We start from the raw sequence: 15,598 nt of genomic DNA on the forward strand, positions 1-15,598 counted from the left end.
GAAAAATGGGCGAGGCTTGTCTCGAGTGTCGGGCCAGACGCCTGGAGCAGATACACACAAACAATGAATTGACATTTGCTCTTGTATGTATAGATGGACTGGAGGGGGTGGGGGTTACTTGGCTGCACCCAGTTCTCTCTTCCCCACTTCCCAATTCCCCCCTCTCTGTGTCTCATCTCTCTTTCCCTATCTGCCCTCTTCCTATTTCTGCCTCACTAGCTGTCTGCCCCGAGACCCCCCCCCCCCCTCTCTCTCCCTGTCTCCTACCCCTCTACACCCTCTCCCACCCACACCACCTTTCTCCCCCAACATCTCCCCCTCTCCCTCAATCTCCACTCTCAACTTCACTCGGTTCAAACATCCCTTATCTCTTCGAATATCCCTTCCTCTCCCCTTCACCTTCCTTCTCGACCCACTCTTCCTCTTTCTTCAGAAAACGCAAGAAATCTATTGAGTCTGCTAGCCACCTTTCATCAATAACGTGGGAGGGTCAATATTAGAACAGACCCTCTCCCCCCCTATTGGTAGGACCAACAGGACCGACCTTGACCAGCCTATGTCTGTCCCGTGCCGCAGACCATTCACCCTGCAAAGTTGGGTAAGGCTAGAGCCTCAAGTGTCTCGCCTCCAACCTCATACAAAGAGATATTTTATCTTTTACATACGTATATCGGCATCTAAAGCTGGCTCAGATTTTTAAATTTAAATCATTAATTCATTGTATCGAGGACAGACAACCAGTTTATACATACAGTACATGTTAGACTTGTATCGAGGTCCCCCTCAGGGTCTAATTACTGACCCTTACCAGAATGCAAACCCCTCAAGAAGCTGACTAACCTGTGGGTACCTATTTACTGCTAGGTGAACAGGTGCATAAGGTGATAGGAAAGGCGACCGATCATTTCCGTGCCAACCGTGATTCGAACCCGGAATTCATGATTGTGACTCGAGAACGAACGAGCGTACTACTTTGACCCGACATATTTTTTTGTTTACCCTAAAAAATGTAATGCTCTAGCTTGTTTCCCTTTCTAAGTCCCCACACTTTATATTTCACATCATCTAGATACCCATACAAGCCAAACTGCCAGATGTACTTGCAGCCAAATCACATTCGAGCTGTGACAACATCTGTCAGTCTACTGACTTTGTTACTCGCCCCCATGCAAAAGATTTCATGAAGATAGCGTTGTTGTTGTTATAGATTCAGCTACTCGGAACAAGTTCCAAGTAGCACGGAGTATGGTGAGCCCGTAACTTACCTGGCACAAGAGCGGGGCTGGAAGATGCGGTAACCTAAGAGTTTTAAACGGCGCGCGTGTGAGAGGGTCCTGGACCCTCGCCCTCTAGCGGCCGCCAGTGTACCTTGGCTCAAGGCTGGTGTGCGTGCGGGAAGTACTTTTCTCCTGGAAAATGTCCTAATTTTGTCATTATTTGAATCAACATCACCTCCAGCTTGTCATGGTGAGTACATAAGTGTTGCATCTATCTGTAAGGCCTGCAAGACACGAGGAATATCAACGCTAAGTGTGTTAACACACGGGTGAAAGTTACGTCGTCTGCTGGGCAGTGAGGATGCTGCGAGCCCAGATGATATACAGAGCCCAGAGAAAAATATAAAAAAATCCCCCAAAAATTATACCCGCTCGCAGATGTAAACGATAATTCATCTGAAATAATTGATGTTAAATGAGATGTTTTAGTTTGGTTTAAGGTTGCTATAAGGAGGTGGTGGAGGCAGTGTGGTGGTGACAGGTGAGACGCGTGGGAGCTCCAGCATGACCTGCTGCTCATCCTTCAAGAGTTGACTCAGGGGGTAAACTTCAGATTACTTCAACTTAATGACTGGTCGCTGCCTGTTTGACCAACTGTTGAGAACACCTCGTAGGTCACCTTCCACTCCCCTGCTTTACAACAAATTTAAACAAATATATACCAAATCCTCGTTATATAAATTGCAACCCTTCTTGCAATGTTATGCAATATTACGGAAATTTGATAGGCTTAGCCTTGGTGTAACTTGTCTCTGGATGTGGAAATTTGATAGCCTTATATTTCGACGGAGCTGCCAACCGCCTACACATGGAAAAGACGTCATGACAAGGAAAAATATTCTTGTAGCTTGTGTCCCCGGATGGTCCAGTATTATGCACGTGTAATGATGCGTGTTATTGCGCAGGTGGTTCTGCCTGGCGTAAGCATCTAACTACGGGCTCACCATAGCCCGTGCTGCTTGAAGATTTTTGTTGCAAGTAGCGAATCTTAAACAACAACAGCGTAAGCATCTTTTGTGGTGTATTTTACTGGGCAGAGGCCATTAAAACAGGGCAGGGACAGGCTGTGTTATTGTATAACTATATTTGTACATCACGACGGAATGGAGGGTACAGTCAACACAAATGAGGTACATTATAACGGTATGGGATACAGCAAAATGCGATTGGGTAGAGTACAATAGGGGGTGAAGTACAACACAACAGGATGAGGTACAGTATAAAAGCGGAGTGGGTTATAGTACAGTTGTATGGGATACAGTACGACGGTATGAGGTACATTTGAACGGTATGGAGTAATGGAGTACAAGAAAAATAACGTGATACGGTACAATTTGAAGGGGCATGGTGCAAAGAGATAGGGTTACAGTACAACGTGAGATACATTACAGTGGCATGGTGGGGGGGGGTGCACTACAACGTTATGGGGTACATGATACCTGTATGATGCACATTGCAACTATAAAGGGAACAGTGTAGTGGTATAAGGTACATTCCAATGGGATAGGGTACACTACTACTATCGTACAGTGCAACAGTATGGGGTACAGTATAAGATATGGAATGATATGGGGTGCACACAAACGGTATGAAGTACAGTACAATTTACGAGATTGTGTACAATACGACGTGTGAAGTACAGTACAATGGTATGTGGGTGCAGTACAATGTATGTGGGTACAGTACAATGGTATGTGAGTACAGTACAACGAAAACACATGTACAACGGAATGGATCGCAGTACAAGATGGTGCATATTACACCGGGATGGAGCACAGTACATTGGAGTGGGGCACATTACGAGATGCGTTACTGTACAACTGGATTAAGGTCACATTACAAAGGGATTGGGTACAGTGCAACGGTATGGACTACATTACAACGGTACAGGATAGTGTATTGTTAGGATTCACCTTGCCTTTTTCGGTTCGCGAGCTAAGGTTGTAATTACCTAAGTGTAATTATCTAAGTGTAGTTACAGGATGAGAGCTACGCTCGTGGTGTCCCGTCTTCCCAGCACTCTTTGTCATATAACGCTTTGAAACTACTGACGGTTTTGGCCTCCACCACCTTCTCACCGAACTTGTTCCAACCGTCTACCACTCTGTGTGCGAAATTTCAAATATATGAATCAAAATTATATTATATAACATTATCTAATATTAACAATATACTAATTAAATGTTAGGAAAAAAAAAGTATTATTCTCACTGCGTTTGAAGTCACGACTTCAAAAGCACCAGCCTCACACCTCACCACCCAGCCACCATGGAGTTGAGACAATTATCAGGAGAAAGCACCAAGTCATGACGACTATATAGCACTTGGGAGGGGCGTGCGGATACGGGTTTAAGGTGGGACGAAGGAAAGGAATGGTGCCCACTCAGATGGTGTCAGGGAATTGAACATAGACCTGCATGAAGCGAGACTGTCGCTCTATCGTCCAGGCTGGGTACAGCAAGTACCAAGTACTTGTTATGTACTTGTGTGTGTGTGTATTCACCTAGTTGTGCTTGCGGGGGTTGAGCTCTGCTCTTTCGGCCCGCCACTCAACTGTCAATCAACTGTTTCTACTACTATTTTTTCCCCACACCACACACACCAGGAAGCAGCCCGTGACAGCTGACTAACTCCCAGGTATCTATTTACTGCTAGGTAACAGGTAACATAGGGGGAAAGAAACTCTGCCCATCGTTTTTCGCTGGCGCCCGGGATCAAACCCGGGACCACAGGATCACGTGACCCGCGTGCTATCCACTCAGCCACCGGCTCTCCCGGTGTGTGTGTGTGTGTGTGTCTGAATTGCTTTCTTCTTCAGTATCATGTGTTTTGCAAATATTATCTTCCCGCAGGATGTGTTCAAGGCGGAGGAGTAACAACATACCCATTATTTACACGTTCGATGACAAAAAGTTTACTTACGGAACTAAGAAGTGTTCTGCGAATTTGAAAGTGCAAAAACACACACATTTTTCCTTATTGGTACAATGCAAGCCGTCCATTGCTCGATCTGTGATATGTTTAGCTTTCCAGCGTTGCGATTTGATGTTGATAGCTTATTGGCACATGTCAGTTTTGTGTTGGAGCAGTTATTGGATTGATGGATGTCGCACCTAAGGGTGATAGTTAGTAATCGATGCTGGTTGCTACACCTTTAATCATATCACGTCCCCCCCCCCCATTTACATAACCCCAGTGGGAAGTGCAGTGCTCGTTCGATTTAGCAAAATTCTACCTGCAAATGCTTGATTAAAATGACAAACGATTGCAATTTATTAGGCTAACCTTCAGTCGTTTTCGCTGATGATACACGAGTCAAAATGAGAGTATTTTATAGTTTAGTTGATTGTTTTAAAGTTAAAGTTGTAATTGTTTAGTATGCCAGGTAATCTGGCCTATTTGGTCTAATAAATAACATTAGTTTTACGCGTGTGAGCGTTCAATTTATATGTTCACTGTACAGTGAACATATAAAAGAGGAAAGAATACTAGCTCTTTTATATGTTCACTGTACAATACAGTGAACATATAAAAGAGGAAAGAATACTAGCTCTTTTATATGTTCACTGTACAATACAGTGAACATATAAAAGAGGAAAGAATACTAACTGTACAGTGAACATATAAAAGAGGAAAGAATAATGAAAGAAATAATCCGTAAAGGAGTAAAAAGCATTACTCCTAACCAAAACATAAACCTGATAATATTCTACAAAACCAAGAAGACTTCCGAACTCCTTATCAAAAACAGCCCGAAACCGACGGAGAACCCTCTACAGCAGTAAAGCGTTGTATACATGTACACTTGCCCCCACGAAGGATGTAACCTTCAGTCTAAGTACATAGGTATGACGTCGACCAAGCTGACGAGGCGTTTGACATGCCATCTTCAATCCGGTGCCCCCTGGAATCACATGAGACAAGCCCATGACATCACCTTAACAAGAGAAATGTTGAACAAAAATACCTGTATAATAGACAAAACCCAAGATGCAAGAAGATGACAAATTCTTGAAGCAATTCACATAAGAATAGAACAACCTACCATGAACACCCAAACCACGGAACTATTTACTCTACCTACCATGAGAGTAAGGACAAGACCAGAACATAACGATGCCAACATAGAAGACACTGTTCAACATAACAGGCCAATTACACTTGATTAATTTTTGTATGTAGTTAGCAGCTGCCTCGTATGGGCCAATAGGTCTTCCGCAGTTACCTCTATTCTTATGTTCTTATGTTTCACCCCCATTTATCCCTTATGTATCCCCCCATGTTTTCACCTTTATTGTCTTATCACCTGATCCAGTGCGGGTATAAAATCAACCAAACCTGAAAATTCTTTTCACTTGAGAATGAACCATGGAGGTTCGAAACGTTGTGCAAATTGTATAAATAAGTGTAATACATTCTATAGTAATTCACTTCTTTTCTTCACCTTGAAATTTCGAAAATGAGTTTTGGAGAACTCCTATTTCAGCTAAGCCCTGATGCTAAGAAAATAGTTAGAGGGATAGAAGCCCTAAATCAAAAGATAGTAAATACAGAATATGGGGTCATATTCAATGAGACATGTTTGAAAGAAAACCTGCTGCCAGTATACACCAATATATATATATATATATATATATATATATATATATATATATATATATATATATATATATATATATATATATATATATGTATATTATAAATTTCATGGTGTAAGGTACAAGTGTGGATTATACAAAATATTTTTATTGCAGCTCTCCAGGTGGGTCATGAGTAATTTTTATCGTTCACAAATAAGCAAGCGAAATTATAGTATTCTCAGTTTGCGAATGACATGGAAATTAAATTGGTAAAATATAAATTTTTAAGTATTCTGTAGAGGATATAATTTTCGATATGCACAATCCTACAATTTTAAGTGCATACAGGGTTATGTGATAATAATTTTATAGGTAATATATTATTGGAAAATTAGTAACCACAAAGCACGATTGTTTTATGTAGTTGTATGTCTAGATAATCAGATATGTAGCCTTCTGTCTGAAAGAATCGGCCTTGCTTTATGCTAACTTATTTTTGTTTTTAGTACTCAACAAGACTGTACGTGGGTTTTGAAATACTGAGAGCTTTTGACTATAATCAGTTGATTATGGACCTTATTCGTCACACTGCAATACAGAGCTTTCAGTATACTGTAGTGCAGTGAAAAGACATTCACACTAAAATATGATAAACGGTGCAGGCGATGAGTCACAATAACGTGGCTGAAGAATGTTGACCAGACTACACATTAGAAGGTGAAGGGACGACGACGTTTCGGTCCGTCCTGGACCATTCTCAAGTCGATTGTGGCAGTGTCAATATGATAAACTGTATTCAGGTTAGTATAGCTCGCTATACTCGTGTGGTTTGTGCCCACCAATTTGATAAGAAAAAATAGCGTGGTGGAATTGGTACCTTGTGATAATATATTAAATAGTGTTACATTGCAAATGCGGCATGAAATATAGTCTACGTTAAATTATAATGGCATCACTTGTCGGTGAGAATTATGGTGAAATCTGTAATAAATAATATGACATGCATGTAATGTTTTGCACGGTACAGCGAAGTGAACGTGAATTCTACGCAGTACAATAAATTAGTCTATACGAGACCCGAACAGTGATCCATCACTGCCACATTTTTTTTTCGGGGATAATGTACCCTGTTAAGCTAGGTTGAGCACACTGTTAGGCTCAGCTACGCTAAGCACACTATTTGGCTAGATCAGGCTACTTCTTGTCCCCTAACTCCGCTTGCCACTTCGGGGGGTTATAAGGTATTTATGTAGCTTCAGGGCACCAATCCCCCACGGCATGGCGAGAAGGCACCCCTAAGCATACCTTAATTCCCTATCAAACAAACTAAAATACGCTAAGTATGATGATGCCCAACCCGCAACTCTGAAAATGAGGAAACGACATTTCGGTGCTTCCTGGAACATTATCATGTCGCTAAGTATGTTATTAGGCTAGATTAACTTACGCTAAGTATATTATTTAGTTAAGACTAGGCTACGCAAATATACAATTAGGCTAGACTATTTTTCGCGAAGTACACTATTAAGCTAGAATATCTTACGCAAAGTTTACTATTAGGCTAGGGTAAGCTAAGTACAATAATAAGCTAGGTTATCTTCAGCACACTATTAGACTACACTAGGTTAAGTACCCTCACTCAGCATCATTCAGGACAGGATCAACACAATTAGGCTAAGCTAATCACACAATTAGGTTTAGGTCACTATTAGGCCAGGCGAGGGTCAGTGCATTATTGGGTGATAGGTTAAGATAAACATGGTGTCCTATACAGCACAATATATTAGATCCATGGTGTACATTCTACACGATGTAATACATTAGATACAAGCTGTGATGTACCCAGTACAGTGCATTTGACTTACTTGGTCTACAAGCTGCACGGTACAGTAAATAACACGTATTATATTTTACAACAATAAATTATATAGATGATTCACGAATTGTAATAAATTAAAAAAATTATATTTAACAGCTTAAATGTTTGATGGTAAATTTATTAGAATAAATGAAGTTGAGCACAGGATAATAAATTAGACCTAGGATTGACAAACCGAAGTCAGCACATTTGTTTGATTAATATACGTTGTTTGAAATAAATATGATAAGTGGTCTTTGACTTTGAAGAAAATTTTCACCTAATTGATGATGTAAGTATACATTTAATTTTCAGTAAACTGAAGAGCATAGCAAGGCTCAGGTATTGATTTCTTATGATGAAGTGCAGGTGATTTCTGGGGTGAAATATTCAACGAAGTGTACGAAGGCCAAGTTTAATGGTGCCTTTGTGCATCTAATTTAAAAGCAACCCATCCTCCTGAAATGAAAGTACTATTAGTAACTGTTTGGTCGAAAATACCTATATGTATCACAAAGAAGTTACAAATGATGTGATATATCAATGACAAAATTATTTTTTGGGAAATGAGGTGACTTGATTGTTGTTGTTATAGATTCAGCTACTCGGAACAAATTCCAAGTAGCACGGGCTATGGTGAGCCCGTAAGGTGACTTGAACCGGCGTTATGGTGCTCTGAAGGAGCCGGGGCGTAAGAGTGTGAACACCATTACCTGTAGGCCGTTCATTAAATCATAGTTGGGCACCGGTTCGGGCCTCAGGAACGAAGTGAATTCAGTAGAGTTCCGGGTTGAATAGCTTTTGTCCTATCGTGAATTATTGGGCTAAGGCAGTTGTCTGGGAATCACCAGAACGCCGATTCAAGTCGCCTTATTGCTCCAAAATGATTTTTATCATTTTACCAATATGTAGTGGTGGTCCACCAGTGAACCACTTTTTTGGTGCTATTAGTTTTATAGAGTTCGGAAAAAATAAAGCTAAAAAACAAACTTAAATATTCCTGGGCATAGTATTGCACAAGTATGTACTATATTAGGCCTATGATAGCATGTATTAGGACTAGTATTGCTCCAGGCGAGGTTAGGTCATATATTTATGTTGCGGTTAAGTTGCAAAGAAATTGGTTAATAATTAAACACGGGATCTGTTTATTTAATATGACCTTCTCTTACCACTGAACCCCTCTAAATAATCCCTTATTACATTACCAACATTTACACCTCGATTTGTTTAGGATTGAGCTTAAAGCCTGTCACTTGTATGATGATTATTAAGACTGTGGCAGTAACACACTGACCAACTAGCAAGTATACTTTATTACTGAACATTCTCCAAGATTACAGTAAAGTCTCAAGTATATCTTCACCGATAAATGAGTTACATATTTCGATGTATATGACTCCACCACTAGTCCCTCAATGTGATTCTCCCTAACCACATTTAAACCACTAGAGAGAGAGATACAAGGTCTCTAAAATAGTTTACTAGCCAACCAGCAATCATACTTTATTACTGATCGTAATTTAGGGCTAAAATAAAATATATTCTGGGAATACCGAGAAGTGCAATAAACCTTTCAGTGAATGTGTGAACTCATTTTGTTGATATACATCAGCTGATATAAAAGGTACGTGATTGGTCTTTCAGGCCAGTCCAGCTTAGCCGGCAACGTGACTGGCTAAACGATAAGATGAACACTGTTACCTTCACTCAGATTGGTCAAGCGAATAATAGTAGTGACCTCTGTTGAGAAACAGGTGAACCAGAACAAAACCCTGAGTACCTCTGCAAGAACACCTTGGTGAATCGTGCATAGAGGTCTTAAAAAAAAGTTATAAAAGAACCTCTATAACATTGTCACGTCAATACGTGTGTATTATAAGAAATACATTACTCTTTATGACTCTAGGTCTAGGTTTCCGGGAGTTAGGCAACTGTAGGCAACCACCACTACCTTCACCACACCCCAACCCCACCACACCCCCAACCCACACCACACCCCCAACCCCCACCACACCCCTAACCCCCACCCCAACCCCACCACACCCCAACCCCAATCCCACCCGCGCCAGATCCCGCCCCACCCCTACTCCTAACCTTCCCGTCTCATTTAAAAACGACGAGGTAACAGAGCTATCAGATCTGCAGGTTGAATAATTCGATCTAAAATAACTTGATCGACTGAAGGTAATTTCACTCTAACACCGTTACAATGGGGCGGTCATTTGCCCGTAATGACTGGCATAGAATGGGCCCTGGAATTATAATGGGCCAACCCATAGTAACTTTATTTTGGCGTGGTATGGGAATTTTCGGTAGGCCCAGCTATATTTCACTTTGGCCTGCTATATTTAGCTTTGCCCTGCTCTATTTCACCTTACCTTGCGATGATTTCGGGGCTTAGCGACCCCACGGCCCGGTCTAGGCGTCCTTATCCAGATATATTTCACCTTTCCTATATTTCCTCCTTGCCCCAGCTATATTTCACCCTTCTCAAGTATCTGCTACCTGGCTCTCCAAGTATTTACCTACATCTTTCACTGTGACTACAACGAAATCAATTTCACTTTCAAAGCCTATAAATACGTTAATTACGTCAAATATATAATTATTTAGAGACCACACAAATACCCATTGTAATTATTTGTCACCTTTATAATTAACCACCATGAAACAATGCAGCGTTTATAAATAAAGCAAAATTTGTACGATTCATTACGCACGGAACATAAGTGTTGATATAATTTGTCCCGAAACGCTGCGCGTATTAACGGCTTCAGGCATTGTATGTACTAGCTCTTATCTGTAAATCTAACATTATGTTTGTAATGCATTTTGAATACATGTACCTTTACGTCAATAAACATCTTATCGTTGCAGCACGTTCTCCCAGTCTGTCACTCCGTTAAAATGGGAACTGTTTTGCCTAAGTGGAATTTTACGAATCCAAGCATTCCACAAAAGCCTAGCGAGGCCGATGCATGGAAAGCGTCAATATTGCGGTGTGAGAATTTTTACTAATGCGTCTCATCTTTAGCGGTTTGGGACCGTTTCGTTAACAAATGTGACGTATTTGGCTAGAGGACGGATTATTACTTTTACTCAGTGGGTAGTTTACTTTTTGTACCTGTACATGTGAGCACTTTAAGATCTCTCCCATACCACAAGTCTTTTTATAAACCTTGCCCGTGTTTTCTTTGGAACACGACCCGCCAATCGGGTTACAACCAGGTATCCAGTTACTGCTGGGTAAACAAAGGCGGGGAGTTAAAGATGAGGGCTCAAACTCGGGTTGCATAGATTGGAGACCGTATCACACTCACTAGTGGGGCGAGAGACTACCTTCTATTTGCCAACGCCTCTGTTCCGCTTAGATGCTCAAAGCTGACCTGCCCGCTATTATCATACTGGAATTTGATCGACTTGAGAATGGTCGAGGACGGACCGAAACATCGTCGTCCCTTCACCTAATGTGTGGTCTGGTCAAACTATTTCAGCCACGTGCTGCTATGGCGGTGTGTCTACTCACAAGATGAGTGGCGCTGCCCAATAAACTCGCCCCTCGGGGCAAAATTAAAAAAAATTTCAGCCACGTTATTGTGACTCATCGCCTGCATGCTGGAATGTGTGTCTCGAGGTTTGTGCGCGTAATGTTTACACGGATTGTTCTTGAAAAGGTGCTGAAGGTGCTCGGTTTTGATTGCAGTGTCGGCAAGCGAACTCCGCATAGCTGAGAGCCTTCAAGACACTGCAGTGTCCACATTCTCGTTATGAAGGAGTTTAATTAGTTTACAGTGTACCGCAGTACCGATCCTGTGACCGGCGACAGAAATGTTCGAGTCACATAATGACTTTATAAAGAAGGGAAAGTGCTCATGCCAGCGGGGTGGGGAGGTAAATTATCTGTTTATATAATTGTTTACTTCATCCCTTGAGATTTTTTTTTAATATATATATATATATATATATATATATATATATATATATATATATATATATATATATATATATAAATAAATATATATATATATATATATATATATATATATATATATATATATATATATATATATATATATGTCGTACCTAGTAGCCAGAACGCACTTCTCAGCCTACTATGCAAGGCCCGATTTGCCTAATAAGCCAAGTTTTCATGAATTAATTGTTTTTCGACTACCTAACCTACCTAACCTAACCTAACCTAACTTTTTCGGCTACCTAACCAAACCTAACCTATAAAGATAGGTTAGGTTAGGTTAGGTAGGGTTGGTTAGGTTCGGTCATATATCTACGTTAATTTTAACTCCAATAAAAAAAAATTGACCTCATACATAACGAAATGGGTAGCTTTATCATTTCATAAGAAAAAAATTAGAGAAAATATATTAATTCAGGAAAACTTGGCTTATTAGGCAAATCGGGCCTTGAATAGTAGGCCAAAAAGTGAGTTCTGGCTACTAGGTACGACATATATATATATATATAATATATAGAGGTGGTTGTGAGGGTACCACCTCTAGTGCAAATGTGGGGACCCATAGCCTCGGAGAAGAAAATAAGGAGTATTCAGAGAAGACCTTGTGGATTCTCACTGAACACTAAATATTGTTTTCTCCTACCACCCCCATTCTTTTGTGTGTGTGTATGTATATATATATATATATATATATATATATATATATATATATATATATATATATATATATATATATATATATATATATATATTTAAACCTTGTTACGAAAAAGGAATCACATATAGGGTACAAAGATGATTATCATAAGTTGTCGAGTTCCTCCAACTCCTCAGATGGCGGCAGGAACACTATGTATATATATATACACACACATTATTAAGAGAAGCCTTACCACAGCCGGTTGTCCAGCAGAGAGAGAGCCCCGTTACCTAATGTCCCGCAACTCTGATGAGCCTGTCGGTCGCCCAGACGGAATCACAGTGAACCCCTGGAAGAATGGTAGGCAGTTGGTGTGGGACTACACTTGCGTTTCAATTTTAGCCAACACCTATGTTGACTTCAGTGCTACACAAGCAGGAGATGCTGCCAATCACCGGGAAGCAGCCAAGTCACGTAAATACAGAGACCTTGAGCACCACTACAATTTTGTCCCCATTGCCTGAGAGACACTTGGTGCCTGGGGTAAAAGTGCTGCTAGTTTTTTGAAGGAGTTGGGGTCCAAGCTAATTGAAACAACTAGAGACCCTAGAGCTGCCAGTTTTCTCTTTCAGCGCCTTAGTGTGGCGATCCAGAGAGGAAATGCTCACTGCATCCATGGTTCCTGCCCGCCATCTAAGGAGCTGGAGGAGCTCTACAACTTGTGACAAGTTGCCTTGTACCCTGCATGTAACCAATGTTGTAACCCTTTTTGTGTAATGAAAAATATATATATATATATATATATATATATATATATATATATATATATATATATATATATATATATATATATATATATATATATCAGTGATAAGTGTAGGGGTGGCCAGTGGTGATGAGTGTATTTTCAGAAGATATGGGTTCTCCCAAACGAGCATCAATAATGATTCAAAATATATTAAGAAATATTTTAAAAGCATAGACAGGGCTATATAACACACACACGATATTGTGTTTAATTTAATGTTATGATAAATACAGAGTTTTATCCAATCGATGCTTAACCAGCAAATGAGACTATCACTGCCAGCATCACCACTTTCTCCGTCACAATTCCACCACCTATACAACCTCACCTCAACCACTACCACCACCACCACCACCACCACCACCACCACACTTCCGCCACCATTATCACCATCAGCACCCCCCTCCACAATCCCACCAGCACCTGCAGTACACAACAATTCCACCACCATCTGCACGACTACCACTACTTGCATGTCCATCTTTGAATACATATGTACTGAGCTGGTGGCATTTTTTGGATGAATGTTCGTAAATATATTTTCGGGATATACCATAGATAATATGACAGCTAATGCCTCTCTTGACTTGTTACCATCAAAACATTTATATAAAAGTTTAAAAGTATATGTTTGCTGTTGGTGATGCCTCTTGGGAGAAATGTTAATTATTATAAGTTGCAATTACCTTTCTCCATTACGAGTGAACATCAAATAACATTTATTTGATCCTCGTCACAGTCACGAATAGTGAATTAACAGCACGAGCCTCGACCCGTTAGCCAGATATTTGCCAGCGTGCCCGCCAGCCAATGGGGACACAAGGAAGGAGAAGGTGAGGTGTCAAGAGGAGCCCCTTGGGAGGCACTAGACTGTCGCCCATCCTCCTTAGGAGGTCGGGCGGGCATTAACGAAATTAAGGAAAAGCTCGTTAGATCAGAGAAGATATCAGCCGTGTCTTTCTCTCTTTCTTTGCCTTGGGTCTCCTATATTGTACGCCTAGTTGGCTGTTGAAGGTCCGCGTGCTTAATTTATTGTTGGAGGAGTCGGTGGCTGAGCGGACAGAACACTGTACGCGTGATCCTGTAGTCCCGGGTTCAATCCCGGGCGCCGGAAAGAAACAATGGGCAGAGTGATGCTTCACCCTGATGCCCCTGTTACCTAGCAGTAAAATAGGTACCTGGGAGTTAGTCAGATGTCACGGGCGGCTTCCTGGGGGTGGAGGCTTGGTCGAGGACCGGGCCGCGGGGACACTAAGCCCCGAAATCATCTCAAGATAACCTCAAGATTGTCGCGGTGGCAATATGCAGCCAGTACTGAATATTTATATACGCGAAATATACGCTGTTGAGAACAGCGTACTGAATATTTACCCACGCGAAATACTTATTAATAAAAAACCATCCAGATTTGATGCTTGTATCCCTTGCATTAGAAGATATCTATTCAATAAATTAGAATGTCTGTCTATTCGAGGTTAGAGGCCATATGCTTACGGCCTCTAATTTATCTTCATCCAATTTATCACAGTAATTGCTGCTGGGAACGTGCCCGACATGGGCGGATCGTCATTGGAAGCACACAGCAGTGCCATGTGATGCAGCGCTAAACTCATTCCCACAATATATCTCGCAATACCATTATGGTTCAACCTATTTTTTCGGCATATCATACAACTTTGTGCTAATAATGCTAAATTTAAAAAAATATCATACTTTGCCTGTAATTAGCTGTAATATGGGATTGCCAGGTGGTTAGTTGGAGGCGGAGGTAACACTTTTGATCACCTCTTTCAGGTTTTTGTAATTTTACATATTCTCTGTTAGAAAGAGAGAGGTGGGAGGAGGAGGAGAAGAAGGAAAGGGGAAAGAATGATGAGAGGTGAGATGTTGGGGAGATAGAGAGAGAGAGAGAGAGAGAGAGAGAGAGAGAGAGAGAGAGAGAGTGTGTGTGTGTGTGTGTGTGTGTGTGTGTGTGTGTGTGTGTGTGTATTCACCTAGTTGTGCTTGCGGGGGTTGAACTCTGCTCTTTCGGCCCGCCTCTCAACTGTCAATCAACTGTTTCTACTACTACTATTATTTTTTTTCTCCACACCACACACACCTCAGGAAGCAACCCGTGACAGCTGACTAACTCCCAGGTACCTATTTACTGCTAGGTAACAGGAGCATCAGGGTGAAAGAAACTCTGCCCATCATTTCTCGCCGGCGCCCGGGATAGAACCCGGGACCACAGAATCACGTGTACAGCGTGCTGTCCGCCCAGCCGCCGGCTGCCCGCTCGGCGCCGGCGGCCCTGCGTACTCACCTATTTGTACTCACCTATTTGTGCTTGCAGGATCGAGCATTGACTCTTGGATCCCGCCTTTCCAGCTATCGGTTGTTTACAGCAATGACTCCTGTCCCATTTCCCTATCATACTTAGTTTTAAAAGTATGAATAGAGTTTGCTTCCACAACCTG

At 41.3% G+C, this 15,598-nt stretch overlaps 1 protein-coding gene across 6 annotated transcripts in view; it reads left to right on the forward strand.

Annotated features, from left to right (window-relative positions):
• Positions 1–1,346: 1,346 nt before the first annotated feature.
• Positions 1,347–15,598, forward strand: part of LOC123762100 (beta-1,4-N-acetylgalactosaminyltransferase bre-4) — a 174,947-nt gene continuing 160,695 nt past the window's right edge. For 2 of the 6 annotated variants that reach the window (XM_069300471.1, XM_045748427.2), the window contains exon 1: positions 1,356–1,467. Coding sequence is in view for 1 of the 6 variants with exons in the window: in XM_045748419.2 (XP_045604375.1) it covers positions 1,465–1,467 (3 nt within the window). In the remaining 5 variants the exon portion in view is untranslated. Of the gene's footprint in view, positions 1,468–15,598 lie in introns of all 6 variants that reach the window. The other 4 variants (XM_045748419.2, XM_069300486.1, XM_069300501.1 and 1 more) reach the window with 4 other exon arrangements.

The sequence above is a fragment of the Procambarus clarkii genome, chromosome 5 (genome assembly GCF_040958095.1).
Source record: "Procambarus clarkii isolate CNS0578487 chromosome 5, FALCON_Pclarkii_2.0, whole genome shotgun sequence".
Taxonomy (NCBI): Eukaryota; Metazoa; Arthropoda; class Malacostraca; order Decapoda; family Cambaridae; genus Procambarus; species Procambarus clarkii.